The sequence below is a fragment of the Oculina patagonica genome, chromosome 9 (genome assembly GCF_052425735.1).
Source record: "Oculina patagonica isolate OP01 chromosome 9, crgOcupat, whole genome shotgun sequence".
Lineage (NCBI taxonomy): Eukaryota > Metazoa > Cnidaria > Anthozoa > Scleractinia > Oculinidae > Oculina > Oculina patagonica.
The window spans coordinates 7,231,631-7,255,575 of NC_135766.1; the positions used below are offsets into that span (position 1 = coordinate 7,231,631).

At 36.9% G+C, this 23,945-nt stretch overlaps 1 protein-coding gene across 2 annotated transcripts in view; it reads right to left on the reverse strand.

Moving 5' to 3' along the window:
- The window catches only part of LOC144666757 (uncharacterized), a 66,255-nt gene that overhangs the window by 38,304 nt on the left and 4,006 nt on the right, over window positions 1–23,945 (reverse strand). Inside the window, exons 1-9 of one of the 2 annotated variants that reach the window (XM_078528140.1) lie at window positions 20,792–21,196; window positions 20,074–20,199; window positions 17,901–17,972; window positions 10,771–10,977; window positions 9,388–9,567; window positions 8,375–8,422; window positions 5,111–5,270; window positions 3,317–3,503; window positions 2,925–3,030 (exon numbers count right to left, since the gene is read on the reverse strand). In XM_078528140.1, the coding sequence (XP_078384266.1) occupies window positions 2,925–3,030; window positions 3,317–3,503; window positions 5,111–5,270; window positions 8,375–8,422; window positions 9,388–9,567; window positions 10,771–10,977; window positions 17,901–17,972; window positions 20,074–20,199; window positions 20,792–20,833 (1,128 nt within the window). In that variant the 5' untranslated portion in view covers window positions 20,834–21,196. Of the gene's footprint in view, window positions 1–2,924; window positions 3,031–3,316; window positions 3,504–5,110; window positions 5,271–8,374; window positions 8,423–9,387; window positions 9,568–10,770; window positions 10,978–17,900; window positions 17,973–20,073; window positions 20,200–20,791; window positions 21,197–23,945 lie in introns of those variants that run through there. The other variant, XM_078528139.1, reaches the window with a different exon arrangement.

The window sequence follows — 23,945 nt, forward strand, 5'->3', positions numbered from 1 at the left end:
AGACTGCGACAGAAAGAGCAAAAAAGTAATGAAAAAACTTTGTTTACAACATTTCATATGTTCGCTTCCATAAAGAACTTTGTTTATCACTGTTGTCTCTGTGTGGAAGGGACAGGCTAGGAGAATTCGCCATTCCAGTCATGACTTACTGATTGATAAAATATTCGAAAAAACTACAGAATGATGTGAACAACTTGCAACAAATTAAGGTAAAGACTGAATGAGGGTCCTAAAAAAATCATTTCTTTTCTTGTCATTTTTCGTTTTTAATTTGTTGTTTGTAATCTGTCTGCCAATCTTAACAATTTCTGTTCTTTTTGTTTATAACTTACGTTTATACCTTAGCGAGCTGCTGTTTTGAAATTTCTTTCTGTTGAATAGAATTTTATACTTTAATAGCGCTAAATCTTTGTGTACATCCTGACCAGGCGCGCCATTCGTGTGATTTTAGTTAGCTATTTTAGTTATGTGATCTCTTCTCTATTCACTCAAACTATATAGTTACTTTTGCAAACGTTTGCAAAGGAAAAGCCATTAGCCTGCGAATACAGCCGCCTCTCATTCGCTTCCCGCAACGAAGAGCGAAACACGAAGAGAGACGTCTGCGATTCACGGCCAGAAATTCCATACTGATGACGTAAATCTGTCCAGAATCCGGACAGGAGCGCTGATTGGTCAGCTAGTTAATTTACATAATGTATGCGAAATATAACACTTCATTACACGAACGGTAAAAAACCGGATGTTATTGCGGACTAAAAGTAATTCATATGTAATTGGGGAACAAAAAGAAACTGCTTTATAACAAGATGAACGACCTCAAAGATGTACCGAAAGGACGCGCCACAGCGGCCGTTAAAAATAGATCAATTTTGTCACCTAACTTTTATTGTTGACATAAAGGCAGCCGGTGTCACAGCGGATTTTGTCCCCCCGGACCAAATCCGCTAGCGGATATTGTCCCCCCTTCGCCAAATTTGTCCCCCTCCCTCAACAATTGTTATTTAAGCTTTGTTTCCCTCCTACTCAGTAAACTTTCCATTTGCAAACTTTTTTGCAACGTTCCCTCGAATGACAACACAAAACTTGTTATAATTTTGCCATATTTATTTTAGTAAATATAGTCACTTCTTATAATAGCGATGCAATTTTGCGCTCTATGCTGGTCTTTAAGTTATTTCAGAAATTTACTATAATTCATTGCAAAGCTTGTCGTAAACAAAAGACCTTTGAGTCTCTTTCTCACGGTTGAAAGTATAATTCTTGAGAAGAAAAGTCCTACTGGTGTGGTTCATTCTGTTGAAGCAGAGAGGAATAGCGCCCTGTTTTCCTTTGGTTCATGATTTATGCAAGCTTTTTAGTTGAGACTTTGAGACTTCTGATTGCAACAACATTTATTTCAATAGAACAAGCATAACTCATCAGTTTTTACAATAATTTCAGACGTATACAACAAACTAAAAAAAAAAAAGTAATTGTAAATTTGGTTCTGCACTTTAGCCTAGGATCAACAAAAATGACACTTGATTTTCGATTGGAAAACGTTGCTTCGGGCCGTGTTGAGAAAAACATAGCTTTTCCAATGCGGTGTTTGGTAAACACCGAGACTTACCTTGTCTATTTCGTCTTTTCAATGTTCATGAAATATTTGTATTCACATTTAATCGTCTTTTCTTTTATTCGTTTACGACTCCAGGAGTACGATAGCGAAGTATGATCACTTTTGACGGGGGGACAAAATTCGCGAAGGGGGGACAAAATCCGCTAGCGAATATTGTCTCCCGGGGGTCAATATCGGCTAGCGGATATTGTCCGGGGGACAATATCTGCTAGCGGATTTGGTCCGGGGGGACAAAATCCAGGGCGGATTTGGTCCGGGGGGACAAAATCCAGGGGGGACAAAATCGGCTAGGACACCGGCAAAACAAACAGGCAACAAAAATGTGAAATACAGATAACCTGAACGACCTGAACCATCCACAACCAAAGAATAAATGCTACAGAAAAACAGAATTTTAATTTGACAAACAGCGGGGAAAGAAGAAACTAACTCAGAAGAATTGTTATGATTGTTGCGGTATCGGTATTTACGGCCCAACACCTCCGAGAGTTGCGCTCAAGTTCCAAAACAATGTCATCTAGTGATTTCGCAGCTTAATTTTCCAAATTTTACTAATGTGCAACTTTTCGCGATGAAGTTGTCCGGTGTAAATGACCCCTAAATATGTCGTTGACTGCCTTGAAAGTGTTTGTGATCAAGCAAGTGATGTGCGGCTGAAAGCAAAAAATATAATTATGCAAGACCAACTGCGTGTGGTGTGGGAAATCTAATTAGTGGTTAACGTCATCAGTATGGAATTTCTGGCCGTGAATCGCAGACGTCTCTCTTCGTGTTTTGCTCTTCGTTGCGGGACGCGAATGAGAGGCGGCTGTATTCGCAGGCTAAAAAGCCATGCATGCCTGAGAATACATTAAATGACAATAATTTAAGTGCTAATGAACATTTAATTTATCTAGCTTACTGAATACATTATATGTAAATTAGATCTTTTGTGTGAATATTTATGTTATGTTTTCTTTTTCCTTTTTTTCCTGTAAATATTTGTGTAATGTATTGTATTTTGATGTAAATAAATGCTGTTAATTAAAAAAAAAAAAAAAACTATATAGTTACATGTAGGAAATTTACGCCTCAGTGTTTCAAAGCAATACAAACTACGTATACCTTAAGTTATACCCAAGCAGTCTTCATAAAAACTGTGGTTTTTTCGTACAGTTTGTCTCCAAATTGAGTACAGTATCCCCACCTCCAACAACTTTTTGGCCGTTCTGACACGAGTCACTCGCTATCTAACTGCAGAGAAGGATTTCAAGAAAACTATGCGTGGGATGATTGTGGCTACAGTTTAGTCTGCATTACTTGCCTCAGTCATGAAGGTTTTTGATCTGTCCTCATCTTCACCATCTCTAGAACCCTGTGTATTTTTATGCTTATTCTTTGAACGTTTATGAGCGGATGCAATTTGACATCTGAATAACAAACAAACAAACAAATCACTGAAAATTATTACAAATTATACACATCATACGTGTACACTGCCTTCACATGTCTCTGCATCGAATGTTCATCATCTTGTAAGTAAATTATAATCTTGTATATTAGGTCTCTGGTAAAAAACTAAGACAGGACACAAGGAGTATGGTTCACTAGAAAAGGATTTGAAAATTTTAAAAATACTTTTTAATGTTCATTTCAGCAACTAGATAAACTAAATCTTGACATGTACAATTCACACCACAGACTATAACAGTTTACCTGTAACATGGAGCAGCTCCCTCCACAACAACAAACTGAAAATGCCCATTTTTCCCACCCAAGATATGACCAGGCTTGTGTTTGTACTCACAACACGAACTCAGTCGAATATCTTGCATACCATCGATGTAAAATGTCAAACCAAATGGGGCTCCTCTGTGTCGCCGTGAAATAAATGTAAAGATTGCTGCAAACAAACATTGATAAATTGTGTAAACAAGGGTAGACTGTCCACAGCCTCTCGATTTTTCAACGCAAAAAAGCAAACGAAGCGAGCGCAAAAGGGCAAACGAAGCTAGCTGTTCTCTCGCCATTCTCACCGCGCGCTCATTGATCGAAAAAAACACGAAAAAATAGAGGGCTGTGGACAGTCTAAAACAAGGGTGAACCATTGGCTAGATTGAACTTAGATCTAGAAAACAAGTGAAATGTAAGAGAAGTTACCGGTAAATCTTTTTTTCTGAAATTATTTTGATAATTTATGTTTCCCTTTTTTGTACTTTCTATGAATGATAAAATAAGGATGGTAGGAAAATGGAAATCACGTATAATGGTTGGCCAGAAATAAATTAGATCTAATTCTGATTTTGCTACGATGTTAAGAAATGTGTTTGCTTTTTAGCTAGGTAATATTTTATCATTGAATGCATGTTTCAGTTTCATTAGGTCTTGAGCCCATTAAATAGTGGAACCTTTACCTGCTGTAGGCCTTTGATTACACACTCCACTAAAATGCCTGCAAGTACCTTAATTTTTGTGACATATTTTTTCGACACATATTTTTTTACAAATTTGAAGAGTTCAACATCTTCTTGACATAAAACCATGGTTAAAAATATTGGGAAACATTTGTACAATACATTAAGCTACCTAGGAATATGCAGAAATGTGTTAGGTATTCCCGTCTTTGGCATTCTATTGCTGCTACACCTGTAATGTTGAGCTTAAACTTCAGAACATTCCTTGTAAAGGTTTTACTAAATTATTAACAAATTGGAGTCACTGTGTTGTCAAAATTCGTTGCCATGGCAACCTCAAAAGTGGTCAAAGATGCCTCATTTTTGTACTCTAAAACTAGACGGTAAACTTTTTTGTTTTTCACATAGTTTTGTCTAAAGGAAAAAAGAACCAATCTGACTTTTTAAAAAAAAAATCTGTCAGAAATGTTCAAAGCCACCTTAAATTTATGCAAAAATAACATAGCTCCGGATACTTTTGACAGATTTCTTCAAAAATTTGCAAAAATGTTTTTTGTCAGTTGGATAAAAACATGTGAAAAAGAAAAACTATCACTGAGTAGTTTTTGAGTTATAAGCCTCGAAAGATCCATTATTATTCAACACATGCGCGCGCTGCCCATATATGGTCAAAATGTTAGTGATATCTGTCATCCGTACATAACAGATATCCTGCGATATACGTAGGTTGCGAAGATTCGTTCGAAATCTTGTAAAGCGGTGCATAATTACAGTTTTGCTTTCTGCAAAATGTGTTTCGTTGACAATTTGTTGAATAATAAAACAATTATCCTGCTCAATCTTGCGGAATATCGTCTGATTTTAGCCAACTCGGCCTACGGCCTCGTCGGCTAAGTATCAGGCGATATTCCGCGCGATTTCGCAGGATAATTGTTAAATATATGTATCTTTACCCTCATATGATGTTGCCATGGTAACAGATTTTGACGTCACCATGACCTCAAATTGTTCATTTGTCCATAAGAAGAGTTTAACAGGAAAGCTTAGGTGCATCTCTTATCATGTGCTAATTTTGAGTAAATTAGTTGAAGCTTACTGTTTGGTGGCAGCAACTCTCTGAAGACACACAGGGTGCTTCCTCCACAGTGCTGCTGTAGAACCATGACTTCTGATAACCTGTCTTCTGGAAACATGCTGTTGGTGAGAACAAGGCTTGGACCAAGAAACTTCATTGTCACTTCTGCCATTGACTGAAGCTAAAAGGAATTTAACATATGCCCATCAGTCTTGATGGTAATGGTAATAGTACAGTATGGGGCCCAGTTCTCGGCCGGGTCCAATTCTCGGCCACTTTGTGTTTAACGCGATTTTTCAAGCTCCAGTTGAATTAAAAGAAAAAGGTTTTTCCTTCAAATGATAGACTTTTTTTTTTTTTTTTTTTTTTAATATTTTTAATTTCTTGCCATACAAACATACAGTACAACAATACAAAGAAAAAAGAAACACTACTTACAATTTAAACATTACTTACAGTCCTAACGCTACTTACTTACACTAATACAATACTTACTTACACTACAACAATAAATTATTACAAGCTTAACATTACTTACTACAAACAAGCGCACGTTAAAAAATAAACAAGGTATATTATGCTATGGAGAGCAGAAGAAAAAAGAGACATGCAAAGCAAACACCAGCTTTCTAAACAAAAGGTCAAAAAGCAGGTTTCGAAAAAATAGAGTGACCTAAAATATTTTCGGTTGAGTTTTTTTAAAAGGTAGAGTGGAAAAAGGAAATAGTCTAACTTAATACAGGAATAAAGATATTCCATTTTCTGTAATGTTGAGCAAGTGTACCTTTTTTCCTGGCAATGTAAAATTCTAATTTAAGAGTAGCTCTTAATTTAGCCTTAAAAACTGGTAAAGAAGGTTTAATCTTATCAAGCTTACACCTATAAATAAAATATTTTCCAAGAAGAAGAATATGGTTAACTACCATAAAGTCTGTATCGATATCAAACTTACCAAACAAAACATCGGTAAGAGAAAAATTTAAAACTTCATTCTTATGGATGGCCAACCACGACAATACCTCTTTCCAGAATACCTCGCTTGCTTTACAAAGAAACAATAAATGCTCGAGGGATTCATCTTCAGAGTAACAGAAAGCACATAATGGCGAGTCTACAATCTTAAATTTATAAAGTCTGTCATTTGTATACACAATATGGTTTAGTAATTTGTACTGAAAAGCTCTTAACTTTGTATCCAAAGTAACACTAAACGCTAGAGAATAGATTTTCTTCCAATCGACGGAGAGATTTGGATAGTCATTTTTAAATTTCTTTTGGGCAGTAGAAGGAATTACTTTACGAGAAAGAAACTCTTCATAAACTATTTTGGAGGGAATGTTAGAAATATCCAACATTTCCCCCTTTATTGGCACTTCAAAAGAATTTGCAGGGCAGGAGTATGGTTCACGGTATATACTCTCACCTTTGATAATGGAGCGCCATTCCTTTGGAATGGCACTGACTACTCCCATTAAAAGGAAAAATTGACTAGGTGATAGTTTTGACCTGAGAACTTTATCACTTTCCAGAAACGTATTGTCTTTAGAGACTAAATCTCTCAAATGATAGACTGATTCATGTGCTTTAAGTATCTTGAGTTTGATCGTTCAACTCGATATTAAAAGCTCACACGTCGAGTTTACGCGGAGGTAGGTGAATTTGTTTTCCCGAAAAATTTGTTTGTTTACGGCTCCTTACATCTGTCCTTAAAATTTATGGATGTACCGGTAGTTAAATTCGTATTTTATCCAAAAGCCCCCACCAAACGAGCTAATTTTTGGCATGTGAAACAAAGAATAATTCCGCTTTCTGCTTTAGTTAACTTTTCGTTGAACCGTTGTATTTTTTGGTCTTAATTTACTTCAAAAATGTTTCTTGCAACGTTTGCGTATTTGCCAGTTCTCGGCCACCCTGCTCGCTATCACAGCTTAGCGCTTGGTTTTTAATATAATTTCATCTGCTGCTGCCAGAATGAAAGAAATAAATGTTTTAAAAATAAAGTTCAATCTTATCTCTAAGTTTTGAGCTGACTCTTGTCTTGTCTAATATTTCTACAACCTAACTCTTTCAAGACCTTTTCACTGCAAAATAAACCATTTAAATGCATTGGTCACACAATGCGGTTTTGCCAGAACCTGCACATAGGCAACTAGGCGCGTTAAAAACCTTCTTTTCTAAAGTAAAACAAAGCCTCATAAAAATAATTTGGGATCGATATAACATAAATAAGTTTACAGAGTGATTTTATGACTGTGAAAATTAATTGAGCATTTTTTTACAGATAATTACGCACAAGTTTTTTAGTGGCCGAGAACTGGGCCAAGGTGGCCGAGAACTGGGCCCACAAATGGAGCTTTTATTTTTATTATTGCTCTGGCAAATTAATTTTTGACTGGTCGATAGCTTTACACCAAAAAGCTGAATAATGTAGCTAGCTCTGGGAGTAATTTCAAGTTCCTGCGGTTCTTCTGAGGTAAGAAATACAAGTTTACGTCAAAAGTGGCCGAGAACTGGGCCCCATACTGTACATGTACTTCTACAGCACATTTACCAAAGCTCAATGTGCTTCACAATTACAGCATGGGACGAGATTGGACATCAGCATATTATACATGCCGCTGGCAGCCGCTATCCGTCCTATATGATCTCGTCCCACCACCCAACAACATGGATACATGTGAATAGGCCAGACCACAACACCAGGAACTCTGTGCCCTATACTACTCTTTGCAGTAAGTGTAGCATAAAGTGATCATGTTCACTTTATGATTGATAACTCAAGCTATAACACTGAGATACAAGGGCAGAATTTAAAAAACGTCTGCTTATAATAACTTTTTTTTCCAAATATTTGAGATCAAGTTCTTTGTGCACGTGTAACTCATGGCAACACCCAATTAGTAGCTTCAGTGCACTAGTAAATTAAAGTAGTTTGCAACAAAATAAGACCACTATTTGTAGCTTCCCAGAGATGTAAACAGATGTCTTTTGGCTGCTGAATTTTCAAAGAAATACCCATGGCAGTGTGGCCTTATAGCTCAAAGTAGTTGAAAATGGTTGAAAATCATTTGAAACCATGTACTGCTATGGAAGTCTTGGAAAAAATGTTTCTTGACATCAGAACTAAGAGAATTCCAGTTTTTTGAAGCTATTTTTAAATAATTTACATGATGGCAACTGTGTGTTGGCATACGTGTAGATGTAGTAATTAATAAGCACAGGTTAACTGTAGTAGGCATCCAGTTAAAAACAGGAATTTTTAAAATTATGATGATATCATCATACCTGTACTCTACGGGCAACAGCAGGTTCTGTTCTGGCCAGATAGTGAAACTAAAACAGAATTTTAAAACATGATAAGTCACAAACTTCTTTGCACCAAAAGAAACAAGAGCTCTTAGAGCTTACAACTGCGCTGGTCTCGTGAGCACTTTTTATGTATGTTTTTTCTTACCATCTTGTTTGTCAGTCGCAACATTGTTCGACGCAGGTAAAGGGGATAAGGGGAGGGAGGTGCATTTTTTGTTCCCCCCACATGGCTCCCCTAAAGTGCTCACGAGACCAGCACACTGTTGTAAGCTCTAAGAGCTCTTGTTTCTTTTGGTGCAAAGAAGTTTGTGACTTATTGTTTGTGAAATTTGTGAATATTGGAGCAAATAATTAAATCAAATTTGAGAAGAACACTAGACCTGTGTTTTGCTGAATGGGAATTCCCCGGGGAATTAATTTACTAAATAAATGACGTAACCCTTGCAAGTCAGGGCATGTTTGTCTCTGTCAGTGGTTTTCCATCAGATTTTAGAAATCCTATAGATGACACAGTTTCAAAAATAAATAACGCTAAAAAGTCGAACATTTCACACTTGACATGCTAAGTTTAGACCAGAGGATTTGTTTAGTTTCCGTTTGTAGCAGATTTAAACCTTTCAGAGCTTTGCGTGATTCTTGCCGATCAGTGCCTTGTGAAAGTAAAAATTTGTTAACGCCAGCAAATTCCAGGACACAAACGTAATGTAAATAAATGTAAATTCTTGCCCGCTAAAGCGTATTTATTTAAAGCGTGAAATTTTAGTTTTTTCTTCGATTCAAACGCTTCAAAATACTTCACACTGAATTTTGTAAGTAAAGATTAATGGATTCGCAAAGATTTGAAAGGTAGCTGATAATAGCTTCGAGGTCTAGCCGATCGAAAGTGAAACTTGTCATGTCAGCACATTCTTTTACACCAATGTAATGGTATTTATTCACAGATTCTGGCCCGCTGAAATATATTTTTCTTTCAAGATTTCCTCACATACCCTTTGAAGTCTGACACCTTTTCTTGGTGTACCGGCAGTCCTGGTGCGTCGGGGAGTGCCTGATGGGGGAGGTGCTGGGGCTGGGTAAGTAGCCGGGTAGGCCCTGGTGTATGGAGATGGACCAAGTTCCTCTGTTTCATCTTTAAGATAGCCATTCATCTGCGGTGAACTTGAATCAACCTTAAACAACCAAAGAAAACAAAAATGTCAATCAAAAAATCATCAAGTCACACCCTCCTCATGAAGAAAGCTGTTATATAGTCTCAGGTGTTTGATGTTGTCTTCCTCAAGGCTCACTTTAACACGATTGTAATCTTATAATGTTTATCTATTTATTTGTTTCCTTTAAATTGAGGCCCTTTCACAACTAAAAAGAGAAACAAATACCATAGAGATAGGTCTCCACTGGTTCAGGCATTAAATTTTCTAAAAAATTATCCAGTCAGTAAAAATAATGACCACTGACAGATTAATTAAGTGGTGTTAGTAAGGTAAAGGTAAAGTCTGTGTCCGAGCCAAGTGGCCCATACAGCTGGAGCTTATCCCAGTTTCCATAGCATTAAGCGACTGGGTGTATTGCTAGTCCCCCCTGGATTGGATGCTAGTCCATCACATGGTTAAGTGGTGTTGACTGAGAGTTTATTTAATTAGTTAACATCTTAAAAGAGTAATTGAGCCAGTGGCATACTTCCTTCTACCCTCATCTTGTTACATTGATATCCAGTCACTTCATTCCACAGTCAAGTTGTTCCACGTCGAGTCATTCCACATAACACTCAGATCATTTGACACAATGCTCAGATAATTCCACCAAGAAATAGTTATTAAAGAAAATCGTTAAGAAAAAAATGACAAGTTGATGGAATGCTCGACCTTGCCTTGTTATTTTCTGTGTTGAAAATTCGTACGCATGCTGTTTGAAGTTGTTATTGCATTCAGTACTCTATTAAGAATTACCCATCTGCATCTGCAACTGAATGCTGCTCACTTGGTCGATCAAAACAGTAAATCATTAAAAAAATAAGATGTTTTACATTTCTGCTGGAACACTTATAGAGTAACGCACAATAAGGCTGTTCTAGTAAAGTGATAGTCAATGAATGCAGGCAACTCATTTCAAGCATAAAATTATATATACATGTACACATTCAAAAACATTGAGTAGGGAGTATTTCTTTACATTTTCATTGAGCAACATATTTTCTTAACATTCTTGTTATTTTAAAAGTGGAAAGATCTGACTAATCTTTGAAACAACCTGATGTGGAACAAAGTGACCATGCGAAGCATCTCAGCAGTGTAATAAGAAGTTAAATATCATGTTTGTGTCACAATCTGAAGCAAAATATTTTCCAGCCTCAAGGCTATCTCACAGATCATTACCCTGTAGTAAATCTTCTGTGTTTCATTGTCATAATAAATCTCTGAGGGTTTCAATGGTGCCTCCTCCTCTTCACCATGACCAGTAAAAGTTGCTGGTGCAGTAGATGGTCTTTCCCTGTGCTGTGCTTTATGCATTTTCCGAGCTGTTCTCTCTCTGGGAGAGAGGAGAGGAAGAATGTCTTCATCACCTTTTCTATTTCTCCCTTCCTAAAAAATGCACAAAGGGTTCAGTGTTAATGAGCTTAAGCATTAAGATCAACGTGCAATGCTTAACATGCCCCGAAATAGAACTGAACATATATTTTCAACCAAACTTTGCCTACTTGTTGATTACCTTAAGGTCATTTCCCTGTATTGCATTGTGCATCCTTACTGCGCAGAATTTTACGCGTAATTAGCGCGCGCGCACATCAACAAAATGGCGGCTTAGTCCGCGAGAGAAGTAAATTGTCACTTTCTCCTAAACGAGCCTGGTGACCTATCAATTTTTGTGTTTTGCTGCAGCCGCAATGGCTGCAAGCAAAACACATTGAGAGCTGAAGTTTGTGCCGTAAGGTGTAAGGTGTAAGTGCCGTAAGGTGTAAGTGCCGTAACAGAGGAGAAATCTGAACTACCGATGTCAATCAAATCCATGAACAAACAAAATCGAAACCAATGAACCGTAGCGCTGATCGCATTCGAAGTTACGGGCCAAAGTATTCGAACGCAAACCACGTTGGACACGTTGGAAAACAGAAAACCGATTTAAAAGTATATCGCATTGGGAAAGAAAACAAACTGTGGCGCGACCACTCCAGTTTTATGAGAAAATTATTCTGCAGTTTTCATCATTTACGAAAAGAGCGAAGACTTGGAACCTCGCCGAAGGTCATAAATATTTTCTCCAAAGGACCGGTTAGTGCACAGTTTGTAAACTTTCGCTTTGAAAATAAACTTACCCTCACCTTGTCTACACTGTCTACAGCATACTAGTACTGTATTAACTCTGAACTTCATATTTTAAAATAAAATGTATGAACGTGTAACTTGTCACGCAAAGACAGCTGGAAAGGAATATACCATGCTGGTAGGTTGCACCGCTAATTGTAGCTGTATTCGAGCTATATAAAAGACAGCTAGAAACGAATTAATACTAGTAACATCACAATGGGAAAGAAACTTATTCAGTGGTGCACACCGTCGAAAACAAAGAAATATTAAAGGAAGTTCTCATTCACCAGATTCACTGCATCAGATGCAACATTCGTCAGTTCGTGTTTAAATGCGTGGCGACCAGTTTGTTTACTAGTTATTAAAAAATAATACGGTCTTCATTTAATAAACAGTTCATCCTTAAATTTCAGCTTTTCTACGACTGACAGGTAGGTACTATAGTATAAGCCCCGCTAAAATAGCTGGAAAGGGAAAGTTTTTTGAAAAATGAATTTTTGACTGCCAGACGCGCTGGCGCCACATGTTTATTTTGTGAAGATTAATTAAACGCCGTGAAAAATAGAATTTGATGTCCAGCGAGCCACTGCATCTTCGGCTACGCAGTCCTCAGTGAATCCTCCAACTTCACAAATTTCTAAAACTTTAAGAAAACGAACTTTCGCAGAATCAAAAATTGGTCCTTATCGATCTTCCGATCTTGTTGTGAAGACACTGAAATTTGACGAGTGTTCATGCGTGAAGGGATGACTGACGAATGATAATAATTATTTGTAAACTTTCGCTTTCAAAATGAACTTTGCGTTACGTTCAACGCCGTCTTTCTGTTGTTGTACGCCGGTGCGCGTGCGATTATTTATAATTTCTGAATTTTGCATATTTAACTCAGGGTGACACAACAAGTTTGTTAAGAGTTAGTTGTTCCAGTGTTTAATTTGGGTGAAAGTGGTTAAAGAACCACTGTCTTGTCACTAATAAATATATCACATTGAGTTCTTATAAGGTCAATAGATTCTGTCTTTTTCGTTGTTGTTAAAACGCTACCATTGTGACAATGATTCCAAATACAACTAACGGTAACCAGTGAGATAACGCCACTAAAAGAATCACATTGAGTTCATTGAGATTTTTTTATAATGTTAAGAGTTACTGTTTTTTATCAAAGAGACAATCATGTCAGACATTACGTTAACTTACTAGTAATTAAATTATGTTTGCTGTCTTTGATTTCAACATAACATTGATCAGTAAAATTATCAGGATTGAATTAACACAAAGTGACTACAATATAGTGCAATTATTAACCTGCACACAAGTGACAGACAATAAAAGACGTTGGATTTCAATCTCGACTCACTTGTCTTTCATCAACATGTTCCCTAAGACTTTGCTCTAGCAGCAAAACACATGGACCCATTGGGGCCCTATTTTTTCTCATATTTTGGGTGTAGCGATCAAATGCTTTCTGTAAAATGAAAACAGATCATTTCATGTGTTTGAAAAATAAATTGTCGCTAAAAAGTGTACTTTGTCAGTAATCGCAGAGGAATTATAAAGGAATTATATGGAATATACATGGTAAACGAATCTGGTGACCCTGCTTTTTTATTTCAAAATTTAAGTTCCCTTGAAGTAATAAACCAGTAGGCGAAGTTTGGTTAAAAATCTATGTTTAGTTATATTTCGGGGCAATGACCTTAAGGGAACTTAAATTTTGAAATAAAAAAATTGGGTCCTCATATTCCTTTAGGAGCAGGAAGACCTTGTTAATCCCGCATAATTCCTTAATAATTCCCTTGCGAGTACTGGCAAAGTAGACATTTCCAGTGATAATTTATTTTTCAAACAATAGTCATAAGAATTGTGATCTGTTTTCATTATTTTCACAGAAAGAACTTGATCGCTACACCCAAAATCTGAAAAAAAATTATAGGTCATCAAATTTATTTACAAGAAGGGACGATTTATTTTTCTCATGCAGTAAGCCTCATAGAAAAAACCCCGCCATTTTGTTTATGTGCGCACCCGAATTACATGAAAAAATCTGCACAGTAAAGATGCACAATGCAATACAGGGCAATGACCTTAACAGGTCTTTTTCCAACTGACAAATTATAATTATTGTAACTTATACATAATAAAAATTTGAGCCCTGTACACATGTATAGTTACGTAGCAATGTACATCTTGCAATGCAGGATAACAGAGCAGGTGCCAGAGAACCTCTCAGTGTACTCTTATTTTATACCTTACACCTGTACCTTATTTTATCCGTGAACAACAAAATAAAAATACAATTTAATTTAAAAATCAATACACCAAGAATCCATCATTAGTACACAGCATTCAAAGGAGAGATTTACACAACAGCAATCAAGTTGAAAAGAGTTAAAGAATCCTACTAAAGATGTCACTGTAGAAGCAACATTTAAGTTAAGGTAAAGTCTTACCTTAAACTTAGGTTCCAACATCTTAAGATATGAAGAGAAGAAAATTATACATAGAGAGAAAGAGAGTTAAGAGAAGATTAAAGAAATGAACCAACCATGAACCAGGGTGCAGAGAAGGCATTCATACACTTCTCAATAAAAGAAAAACATGACATTACGAGTTAGTATTATTTTAATGTGTGAATGATTATATATCAATTGTACCGTAATGAGCATTTTACGCAAACCGTTCACTGAAACGAAAAATCAATTAATCATGCAAAGGATAAAATTATTCGAGAATTTAATTTGTATATTAATTATTTCTTTTATGGCAGTCAAGTACAAATGTATTTCAATTTGGAGCTCAAATTTAAACCTATGAAGCTTAAATGCTGTAAGTTTTATGCAAAATACATGAGGAAATGAGAAAGGGCTTATGGTGGCATGTGGCTGATGGCCAATCAACTGTTAGAAATTGTCGCCACATACCTTAATAACAGTTACTATTTTTTTGCGGCTACTTATTTTAGAATTTTTTTCAGAGCAAGATTTAACCACTATTTAAAATAATTTTGAAGTCGACTATGCTTAATTTTGATTCCCTTTGGGGTGGGAGGGGGGTACTTAAATTTTACGAGTACTGTAAATACTTGCAGATAAACTACACCTGGAGATAAACAGCACCCTGAATTTAGCAACTCGAATTTTGGAAAAAAAAAATTTCAATCTAAATTATAATTACATTGTTGTGCATGCTCAAGGGTTGCTAACATTGCTTCACACTAATTTTGTTTACAAGGCATTGGATGGAAGTCTATTGAGAAAATGTACTAACTCATAGTTTTTGGAAGTTAAAACTACAGCATTATCTGCTCTTTAAAATGTGTTATGGGTAAAAATTTCTTTTCAAATGTTTAACATAAAACTGTGCCAGATTGTACATTTTTGCCTGAGCTTGCATCAGCTTGTGCATGCAAATTCTAACAAGCTCGCACTAGCAACACGCGCAGTTATAATCATATCATCATCATTACAATAAACCTACATAGAGCCACCTTAAAGCAAAATATCTTTGAAATATACGTTGTATAATATTTTTAACAAAAGAAAAAGGCTTGATATGAAATTTGCAATTTGCGGTCACTTGTGATGTTTGCCTTTAACTAAAGCATTTGCAAACATCATTTCTGACATTCTTTGCAGCGGATCGTGCCCTTACATAGCCCACTTTCGAAAATAGTGGAAGCCTGGGCGGGAGAAGGCGTGCGCTCAGTTGTGGGATCGTTTGGGGGCGCACAAGGTTGAAAATAAATGCGTGAGCTCCCCCAAAATAATTTGATCCCCAGGTTTACACTCTTTTTGAAAGTGGGCTATTATTAGAAGTCCTTTTGGATGTATATTTCAAAAGATTTTGGTGAGAGGGTAGTATGCATATGATAAAACAGATAAAAATATACAGATGGTACAGATTACGTATTAAGACAACTTTAATAGCAACGATACTCATTCATATATAATCATATATTCGTATTAAATAAACGTACTAGAAAAACATTCTCGCAATTTAGTGCGATTACTCAACTTGTTTGTCCGTAGAAAACAGTAAGAAACCTGCAATTTTCAAAACTTTAACCTTCAACAATAACAGTCTATTAAGAGTTTTCAGATTCATTTTATCAATATGAGGCTACTTTATTCACGTCAACAAAAACAAAACAAACCGTAACAGAAACGTAACTTTATGACAGTTCATGTCCTCTTTATTTTCTCCATCCATTTTTTCAGATAATATTCCGAATGTAGAACCATCCGGCGATCCCAGTATATAGAAGTCTCACCCACGCATTTATCCACTGAGGGTGGTCAATTATGGTCTTAATTGCTAAAACAAGGCCACTCGCTTTCCCACGTGTTTTACAAATCTGCTGCATGCTGTGGTAACCTACGCATGCATCCTGATAAAAAACAATTGTGCGTTTGTGCCGCCCAGGACTCTAAATTTGGACCCGTTTAAGAAATTACCGTACCCAAATTCGCAAGTAGCCAATCAGAAGCGCGATCTACTGTCCTGATATCCTACGATATCAAGTCACTGACCTGATATGCCACCATATCATGGTCACTTTGAAGTAAAGTAGTGTTACTGTACGATGAATTGAAAAGAGGTTTTACCAATAAAACAGAACTTCGTAAATATTTAAATTTAGCGGTGTTTAAAAGAGAGAAACTTTCCCGCCAAAACTTAAAACTTGAGCGCCCTCGCCAATTGCGCGATGTTTGCCGACGAGTACAGAGACATTCAGACTGAAAAAATGGAGTCGGAATTTCCAATTTTTCGCTTAATTTTGATTTTAAAAATTTAGAGAATGAAACTCTAAACAAACGAGTGGAAAAAAAGGCAGAAGAAGAGCTTAGTTAAAGTGTTGAAGACCAATTCAACACAATTTGCAGTACGTACCTTGCAAGCACGACTTCAACAGAGCGATAAATATAACCGGATTTTTGGCTGAATTTGGGTATGGTAAATACCTAATCGTACCTTTTTGGTATGCTTCGGTGGCATATCAGGCTCAATTGGTCTCGCCAAAATACGAACCATGGCTCAACCAATCTTGCCTGATATGCGGCCAAAACGTACCAAAAAGGTACGATTAGGTATAAGAATTTGCCCTAAATTTGATATAGTAACTAAGTCAATCTTTTTATACCCCATTGTAAACTAAAACGCACAGAACCATGCTCGTAAGCTAACGATGCGCAACACAGGGTGCAATAGTTTTAAATTCGTACTTTTAAAAGCAATCTCTCATTGAATAATTTTAAATGGCTGCTTTCGTGCGTTTAAAATAGTGTACCCCGTTTTAGGAAACGTCTCTAAAATGGATACCCCGCTCTAACTCAGGAGCTCCAAAATCACGACCCCATTGGGCGGCAAATACCTGTATAGGTATTGTATGGGAGTAACACCCCGGGGGTTAATCTGCGCCTAACGGTTTAGTTAGTAAAGGGGATTAACCCTGATTGGGTAATCCGATAATCTATTGATCAGAAGTGATATCATATCACTGATGACATTATTACATTTGAGGTTAACTTGTATTACATTTACGGTTGGTCACCTTTTTACATTTAGCATTAAATTGTATTACATTTACGGTGGGGTAAGTTATTACATTTAGGGTTGATTTTTATTACATTTGCGGTTAGTATTTCATTTAGAGTTAATTTTTATTACATTTGCGGTTGGTATTACATTTAGCGTTGTTATTACATTTAGCGCTCGGTGATACAGCAGTGTTATGCATGCTCTCGGTTTGCAAACATTGCTTCGCACTTGTTTACAGGGCATTGGAAGGAATTCCATAGAGAAAATGTACTAACTAAAAGTAATTATCACATTTATTTAACAGACATTAATGGATGGCATACCAAGAAATACACAGCATGGAAGTGTCCACAAGGACCTGTGTGAATAAGATCGGCATGACTTTGTGCAAAGCCAAGACAGCCAAAGATTGACAGACATGGGAAGACAATTGTGGGTGCGGGATGAATAGGAAATAACTATATTGATGAGTAAGTGTAGTGAGTCAGTTCAGGTTTACATGTAAGAAAAGTGAAAGGAATTAAACTGCGTACAAGCAGTTTGTGGAAAATGAAAAACAAGAAAGAAAAAGAAAACATTGTTTCATCAGGCAGAAAATGCATACATGTATTGTTTACCACATATTTCTATTGCTGATCTGGCAATAAATAAGTTGTGATTACCTTGACCCTTCTGACCAATTCCACTTTGTAAGTTTCATCAAGTCTTTTTCTAATCTCATACTGTCGTACCCTCTACAAGAGAAAGTACAGGATTCACAACAAAGAAAAACTCTTTAGTGCATGTACTTTTTATTTAAGGTTCTTTGATTACCTTCTATTCAATTCAGTATAAGTGTCAATTTAAACGCTTAAGCCTGGTTTTCGCTAGCAATGCAAGCACAAGTGCGATCACGCAAAAAGCTCAAATTTTGACCCTTGACCTTGTGCTTGTTGCAAGCACAAGCACAAGCATCCAAATGCAGTGCGCAGATACTTTTGCTTGAGTTGAAGCCATTTTCACAGAGAAATAAGGGCCGTTATCCTTGAGCTTGTGCTTGCATCGCTAGTGAAAACCAGACTTTAGTTTTGTATGCTTTGAAAAATATTATAATATCTGTTTGGATATGCTAGCTGCATGAACTTTCAAACTTCAGAAAATTTTAGGAAATGAAATGTTAATACCCAAATTTCAAAAAAATGGCTTTGCTTTCAAAAAATTTAATCCGAGCTGGCCTTTAATTTTCATCACTCTTTAATCCCAAAATCAATTGTTGGCAATTATATATGACAAGATTCCGAACAGTTATTTACTGAAACGGTCTGTTGGGAGCCCCTGAAATTCATTTGGTCTTCTATAAATTTACATACATAGTGCTAAAGAGCCAGAACTTAAAATAAAATATTATTGGTTTACATTTATTAACTCAAAACAATTTAGAATGTCCTATCAGTTGATGAAGCGATTGTCTGAAACAATGTGCATATTGACACTTAAAGCGAGGGTTTCACAGCAATGCGCATGCGTGACGTGACAGCTTCTAGAATAAATCATACGGGTCAACACTAAATTCAAAGTAGCCACCGTTTGTTTAATCCGAATGAATCTGTCGTTAAATATTGCCATCCGCCGTTCCGCTTAGTCAAATTGAAGTCAGCTATTTCTCAAGTACCCTTAAGTGATGTTTTGTCGACTGATTAAGGCGTTTGGGCAACGAAAAAGACATTTAACATACGGAGTCTTGTAGGCGATATAGAGATCGACCGGCGACAGGACGTTCTCAGGAGTACTTTAAGATCAAAAAGCTAAACAGATCAGTCTGGTGTGGTGCTAAGCGGTCTTGTGTGGCTTACAGATGGATCTATCATTTGCAAATTCATAACTGTAGAATGTACGGGTTGGTATGAACAGTGTTTTGATGCGATTGAATAAAATTTATAGGTGTGATGTGATAGTGGACGTGATAAGAAACAAACGCGCGCGAGTGATCACATAGATTGTTTGCTCACTACACAAAGTTATCTTGCAAAACAAAACAAAGCGGTAGATTGTCGATACCATAAAGAAAATAGCTACAAGGAGGTACAACTATTTTAGATCACGGCATAAGCTAAGAAATCATATGTCCACATCGACGTTTTCGCGATTGTATTTTCCCGCATCTCAATTCGAACGTACGTTTCTGCCGATTTATCTTCACAGCAACTGCATGAGATTGGAAGAATTCTATCATAACAAAAGCGTTGAATGTGCAAGCTTTAAAGTATAAGGAAAACTGAACATCGTTTCTCTTTTTTACGCCTTTTTTCAATCATACCGGACAAATAAACAAAGCAATGCAGAGGTATCTTGTCGTGTAGTTCGCCGCGCGATTTGCAAGGAAAATCATTCGATTATTTTGCTTCCATCTTTCCAGTCACAGTCTTTTCTTGGTCACACATCATAACACTGGCAGCTGAATACTTTGCTAGAAGCTGGCGACATTTTCAGCTTGAGCTTTGAAATTGTAAAGAGAGTCGATTGAACGAGTCAGACGAGTCGATCGACCAGCTTACGCGAAAGTTCCGTGACACGGGCAAATTACGCGCTGGATTTGCATATTGACATATCGCTTCCGATTGGTCTATAAACAATAGAAGTGAGTTTGCTTATGTCATAGCTTGTACATGCGCAGTACCGTGAAACGGTCCCTTTAACAGTACAGAATTAGACAATAACTACATTTTCACATGATGTCTTGGTGGCCATTGTTGTAGTTTACTCTAATGCATTCCAAGGAAGTACTTCCAATTATTTGGGAACACCAGATGAATTTGGCTACTGTGAAAACATCCTGAACACACAAATCAACCATACCTCCATATCTAATGTCTTGTGAACAATTGCAGTTGCTAAAAGGTCACGAACATGTTTTCTGTGTTCTTTTTTGGCCATGTTAAGTCTGTATGTCTTCTCATCAATGATCTTGCCATTTCTGGTCACCTGTTGGCACAACATAGAAGAAATTTAATTGAACACTAACTGATTTATTAAGAGGTTGATCGGCTGTTTTAGGTTTGTTTTTAAGGGACTCCTTAGTATTGCATTGCACATCCTTACTATGCAGATTTTATGCATAATTAGCGTGCACATGAACAAAATGTTTTTTCTTTTATCTTTGCGGTTTGGCTCGTGAGAAAGATATCTTCAGATATCTAAAAAATTAGTATAGGAAATCAGGGGATTCATTAAGGTTTGGAGTAGGTGGGTATCAGGGAATGGCACCTATGCAAGGTATCAGCAATGCCGCCAGACTTCCCTCTTTGGTAAACTACCGTAAAAACTCGTGTATAAGCCGCACTTTTTTGCTGAAATTTTGGGCTCAAAATCGTGGGTGCGGCTTATCTACGAGACAATTGCTTTTGAGGGGTGTAAATTGCCTAGGCTGGGGTCAGAAAAAGCACTAAAAACATTGAGTAAATAATATTTAACATCTTGAAACCTGCTGCTGTCGATCTGGGCCCTATTAAAGCAGCCGTTAATTCCTCAGTCACGAATTGTTCGTCAGTTGTTCTTTTAAAGGATTTATTTGCACCTCTTTTGAGCAGCAAAACTTGAGCTGACATGGAATCTTCATTCCTCCACAAAGCTACCTATTTGCTAAACTCCCATTGAGCAGCAAGTTATTATCAACACAGAGCTGAAATGGTTAGAAATCGAACTAACTTTTCCATGTTGTTTAGAGGACCGATCACCGATCGAACACGACGAACGTGACTCAACCCCAGACTTCTCTCTTTAAGTGACTGTGTGGTTACTAAGCAAACGTTTTGTATCGTTCTCTATCTGTTGTGCTCGTCATTTCCAGTCAAATTTGATCGTTTTCCACATTGGACTTTAGCAATAAAGACAATATATCGTCAAAGGAGCTTCCTTTTTAAAAGGTATTGGGATTTCAAGTTTTCAAGTTTTTATTTTTTTCTCAAAATCAAGCTTTAAAGTTTTGGTGCGGCTTATCTATGAGTGCGGCTTATACACGAAAGTCCTGTTCAATTTTCCCTTTGCCTAGCCCATAATGAAACCACTGGGAAATTGCACAACCTTGAGTACAATTCGTGATAATTAGTAGGTATGAGTGATGTTTTGAGAGTAATTCTCAAAAATACACGAGCCTTTAGGCAAGTGCAGTTTGACAACTTTCAAAACATCACAAGTACATGTACCTATTACTTACGAATTGTACAAGAATTTAGTGCGATTTCTTATTTATAGTATACACTGTACTTAACAATTATGATTCGCAATCAGTAGGGTAAGCTTTATAACTCATCGCTTTGTCTTACGAACCTTTTAGGTAAACTTCAGAAACCTAAGTCTTTGCCAGCCAACATAAGCAAAATCTTTAGAAGACTTCTCAATAATTTAAGAAATCTTAGAAATTCAAAGTCTTTAGGTCAACTTTAGAAGTCTTCGGTAGACTTTGGAAATCTTCAGAAGGCTTAAGGTCATCTTCAGAAAGAAAAGTAATAGGTACTCATAGAGAGTACAATTTGGGATTAATTGTACAGCTCCAGAAACCCATAAGGGTTGAAACGTGTAACTCCCTATGATTCGCATTGTACAAAGCGTTTGCACATTCGTTTACACTAAGTACCATATTTGGAAAATCACGAGAAACATTAAACCAATCATTACTATATTTGGATTAAATTCACAGTGCGCGCTAGCTCCCGCTCCCTGGCGTAATCTTGTTTTTGAACAAGCTTAGTTGAATAAAGTTAAATTTGGTTAAATTCTCCTGTTTCATCTTCTTGAAGTAGTCTGGAGAACTTTGCTTCGATACACTTAATGTATTTCTTTAGTTTCTATAAGAAATTTACGGCGTTTAGGTCGATAATCAAGCAACTTACCGCAAAACCAAAAATTATGTTGCGTGTGTCGTTACGTGTATGAAGCATTCGCGTACAAATTCTTCGTGTTTCCAAATAAGGTACTTAGCGAAATGAATACCGTAAAAACTCGTGTATAACCGCACTCGTAGATAAGCCGCACCCCCAAATTTCAAGCATGATTTTGAGAAAAAAATAAAACCTGGCGGAAAAATGTCCAGTTGATTGTGAAAAAATGCTGGATTATGAGGAAATTTCAACAATCAATAAAAGCTAAAGTTGATTCCTTGAGCCTTTCCAATCGATGTGCAGGATGTACTATAAACACATAAACGGAAAACACTTCAGTCTTACCCAGAATTTTAGAACTTTATAGAATAAACATCATTTCTGCCAACTTTAAAGTGTATATGACATGAAAAATATTTTCTGCTTATTTGAAAGGCCTTTCGAAATACAGAAGAATGGCGTTTTTCTTTTCGAAATATCTTTTTTCGTTTCAGAGATATTGACGTTTTTGTATTATGCAAATTAGATCAATGATGACGTCATAAGATTTGACTCTAGAAAATGGTAAAATACTGAATAAACAATATCTCTAAAACTATTGAAGCAGTGTTCTTGAAACTTGGCACCACAAATGTGCATCACAAAAAGAACAAAATGACACCCTTAGTATTGTTGCCATAGCAACTCTTTCAGCTCCAGTCTCTCTCTGTCAAAAAGACAAATATCCCCATATCTGACCTCTAAAGTAAAGCCTGGTTTTCATATGTCGGGAAAATCCCAGACGATCGGGGATTTCACTGTTTCCCGACCGTCCCAGACTTTGCCGACTAATGAAAACTCGAAATCGTAAATATCCCCGATCGTCTGGGATGGACGGGGACAAATCTGGAGAATCGGGAGCGTTTCTATTTTCCCGACGGGTCCCAGATTTCTGCGATGGTCGGCGATCGTTCAAGATATATGAAAACTCCAATTCTTAGTGTCGGGGACGTCGGCGATAGTTTTAGCTCGTTACCAATCTTTTAATTGCTTAGCTCCAGTCTCTCACCGCCCCTCACAACTAAAAATGGCGTCTGTTATTGCCGATCAAGGCGACTCTGATCCCAGATTTTCCCGATATACGGCAAAATCTGGGATGGTCGGGAAACGGTGAAATCCCCGATCATCTGGGATTTTGCCGACATATGAAAACCAGCCTTAAGACAAAGGGTCCTGCTTAGAACAGACATAGTTCCCATATTGTCTTAATTCCCACCATCGGTTTGCCTGCGCTAGATGTTCTTGGTTTCAGACAAAAACTGGGGATTTCAGTTTTTATTGAGATAGCACCAGCGGCAAAACTGTTGTCATGGCAACAGCCCTAAGAGTGACATTTTGTTTCTTTTGTGATGCACATTTGTGGTGCCAAGTTCCAAGAACACTGCTTTAATAGTTTTAGAGATATTGTTTATTCAGTATTTACCATTTTTTAGAGTCAAATCTTATGACGTCATCACTGATCTAATTTGCATAATACAAAAACGTCAATATCTCTGAAACGAAAAAAGATATTTCGAAAAGAAAAACGCCATTCTTCTGTATTTCGAAAGGCCTTTCAAATAAGCAGAAAATATTTTTCATGTCATATACACTTTAACATTTTTTATCTTTTTCTGCCATTCGTTGACAGATATTTCTTCGTTCATCGCAGTTTTTACATCAAATTTTGCACCTGATTTTGCGCTGTGTTCGTGAAAGCGTTCGTAGCTTAGTAACCAGGCACTAGTATCCAGGCCCATCGCCAAGAGACACGTGGAACGCCTGGGGATTTAAAATTATTCATGGAAGAAAAGCGTGGTTTTCGTCGCTGTT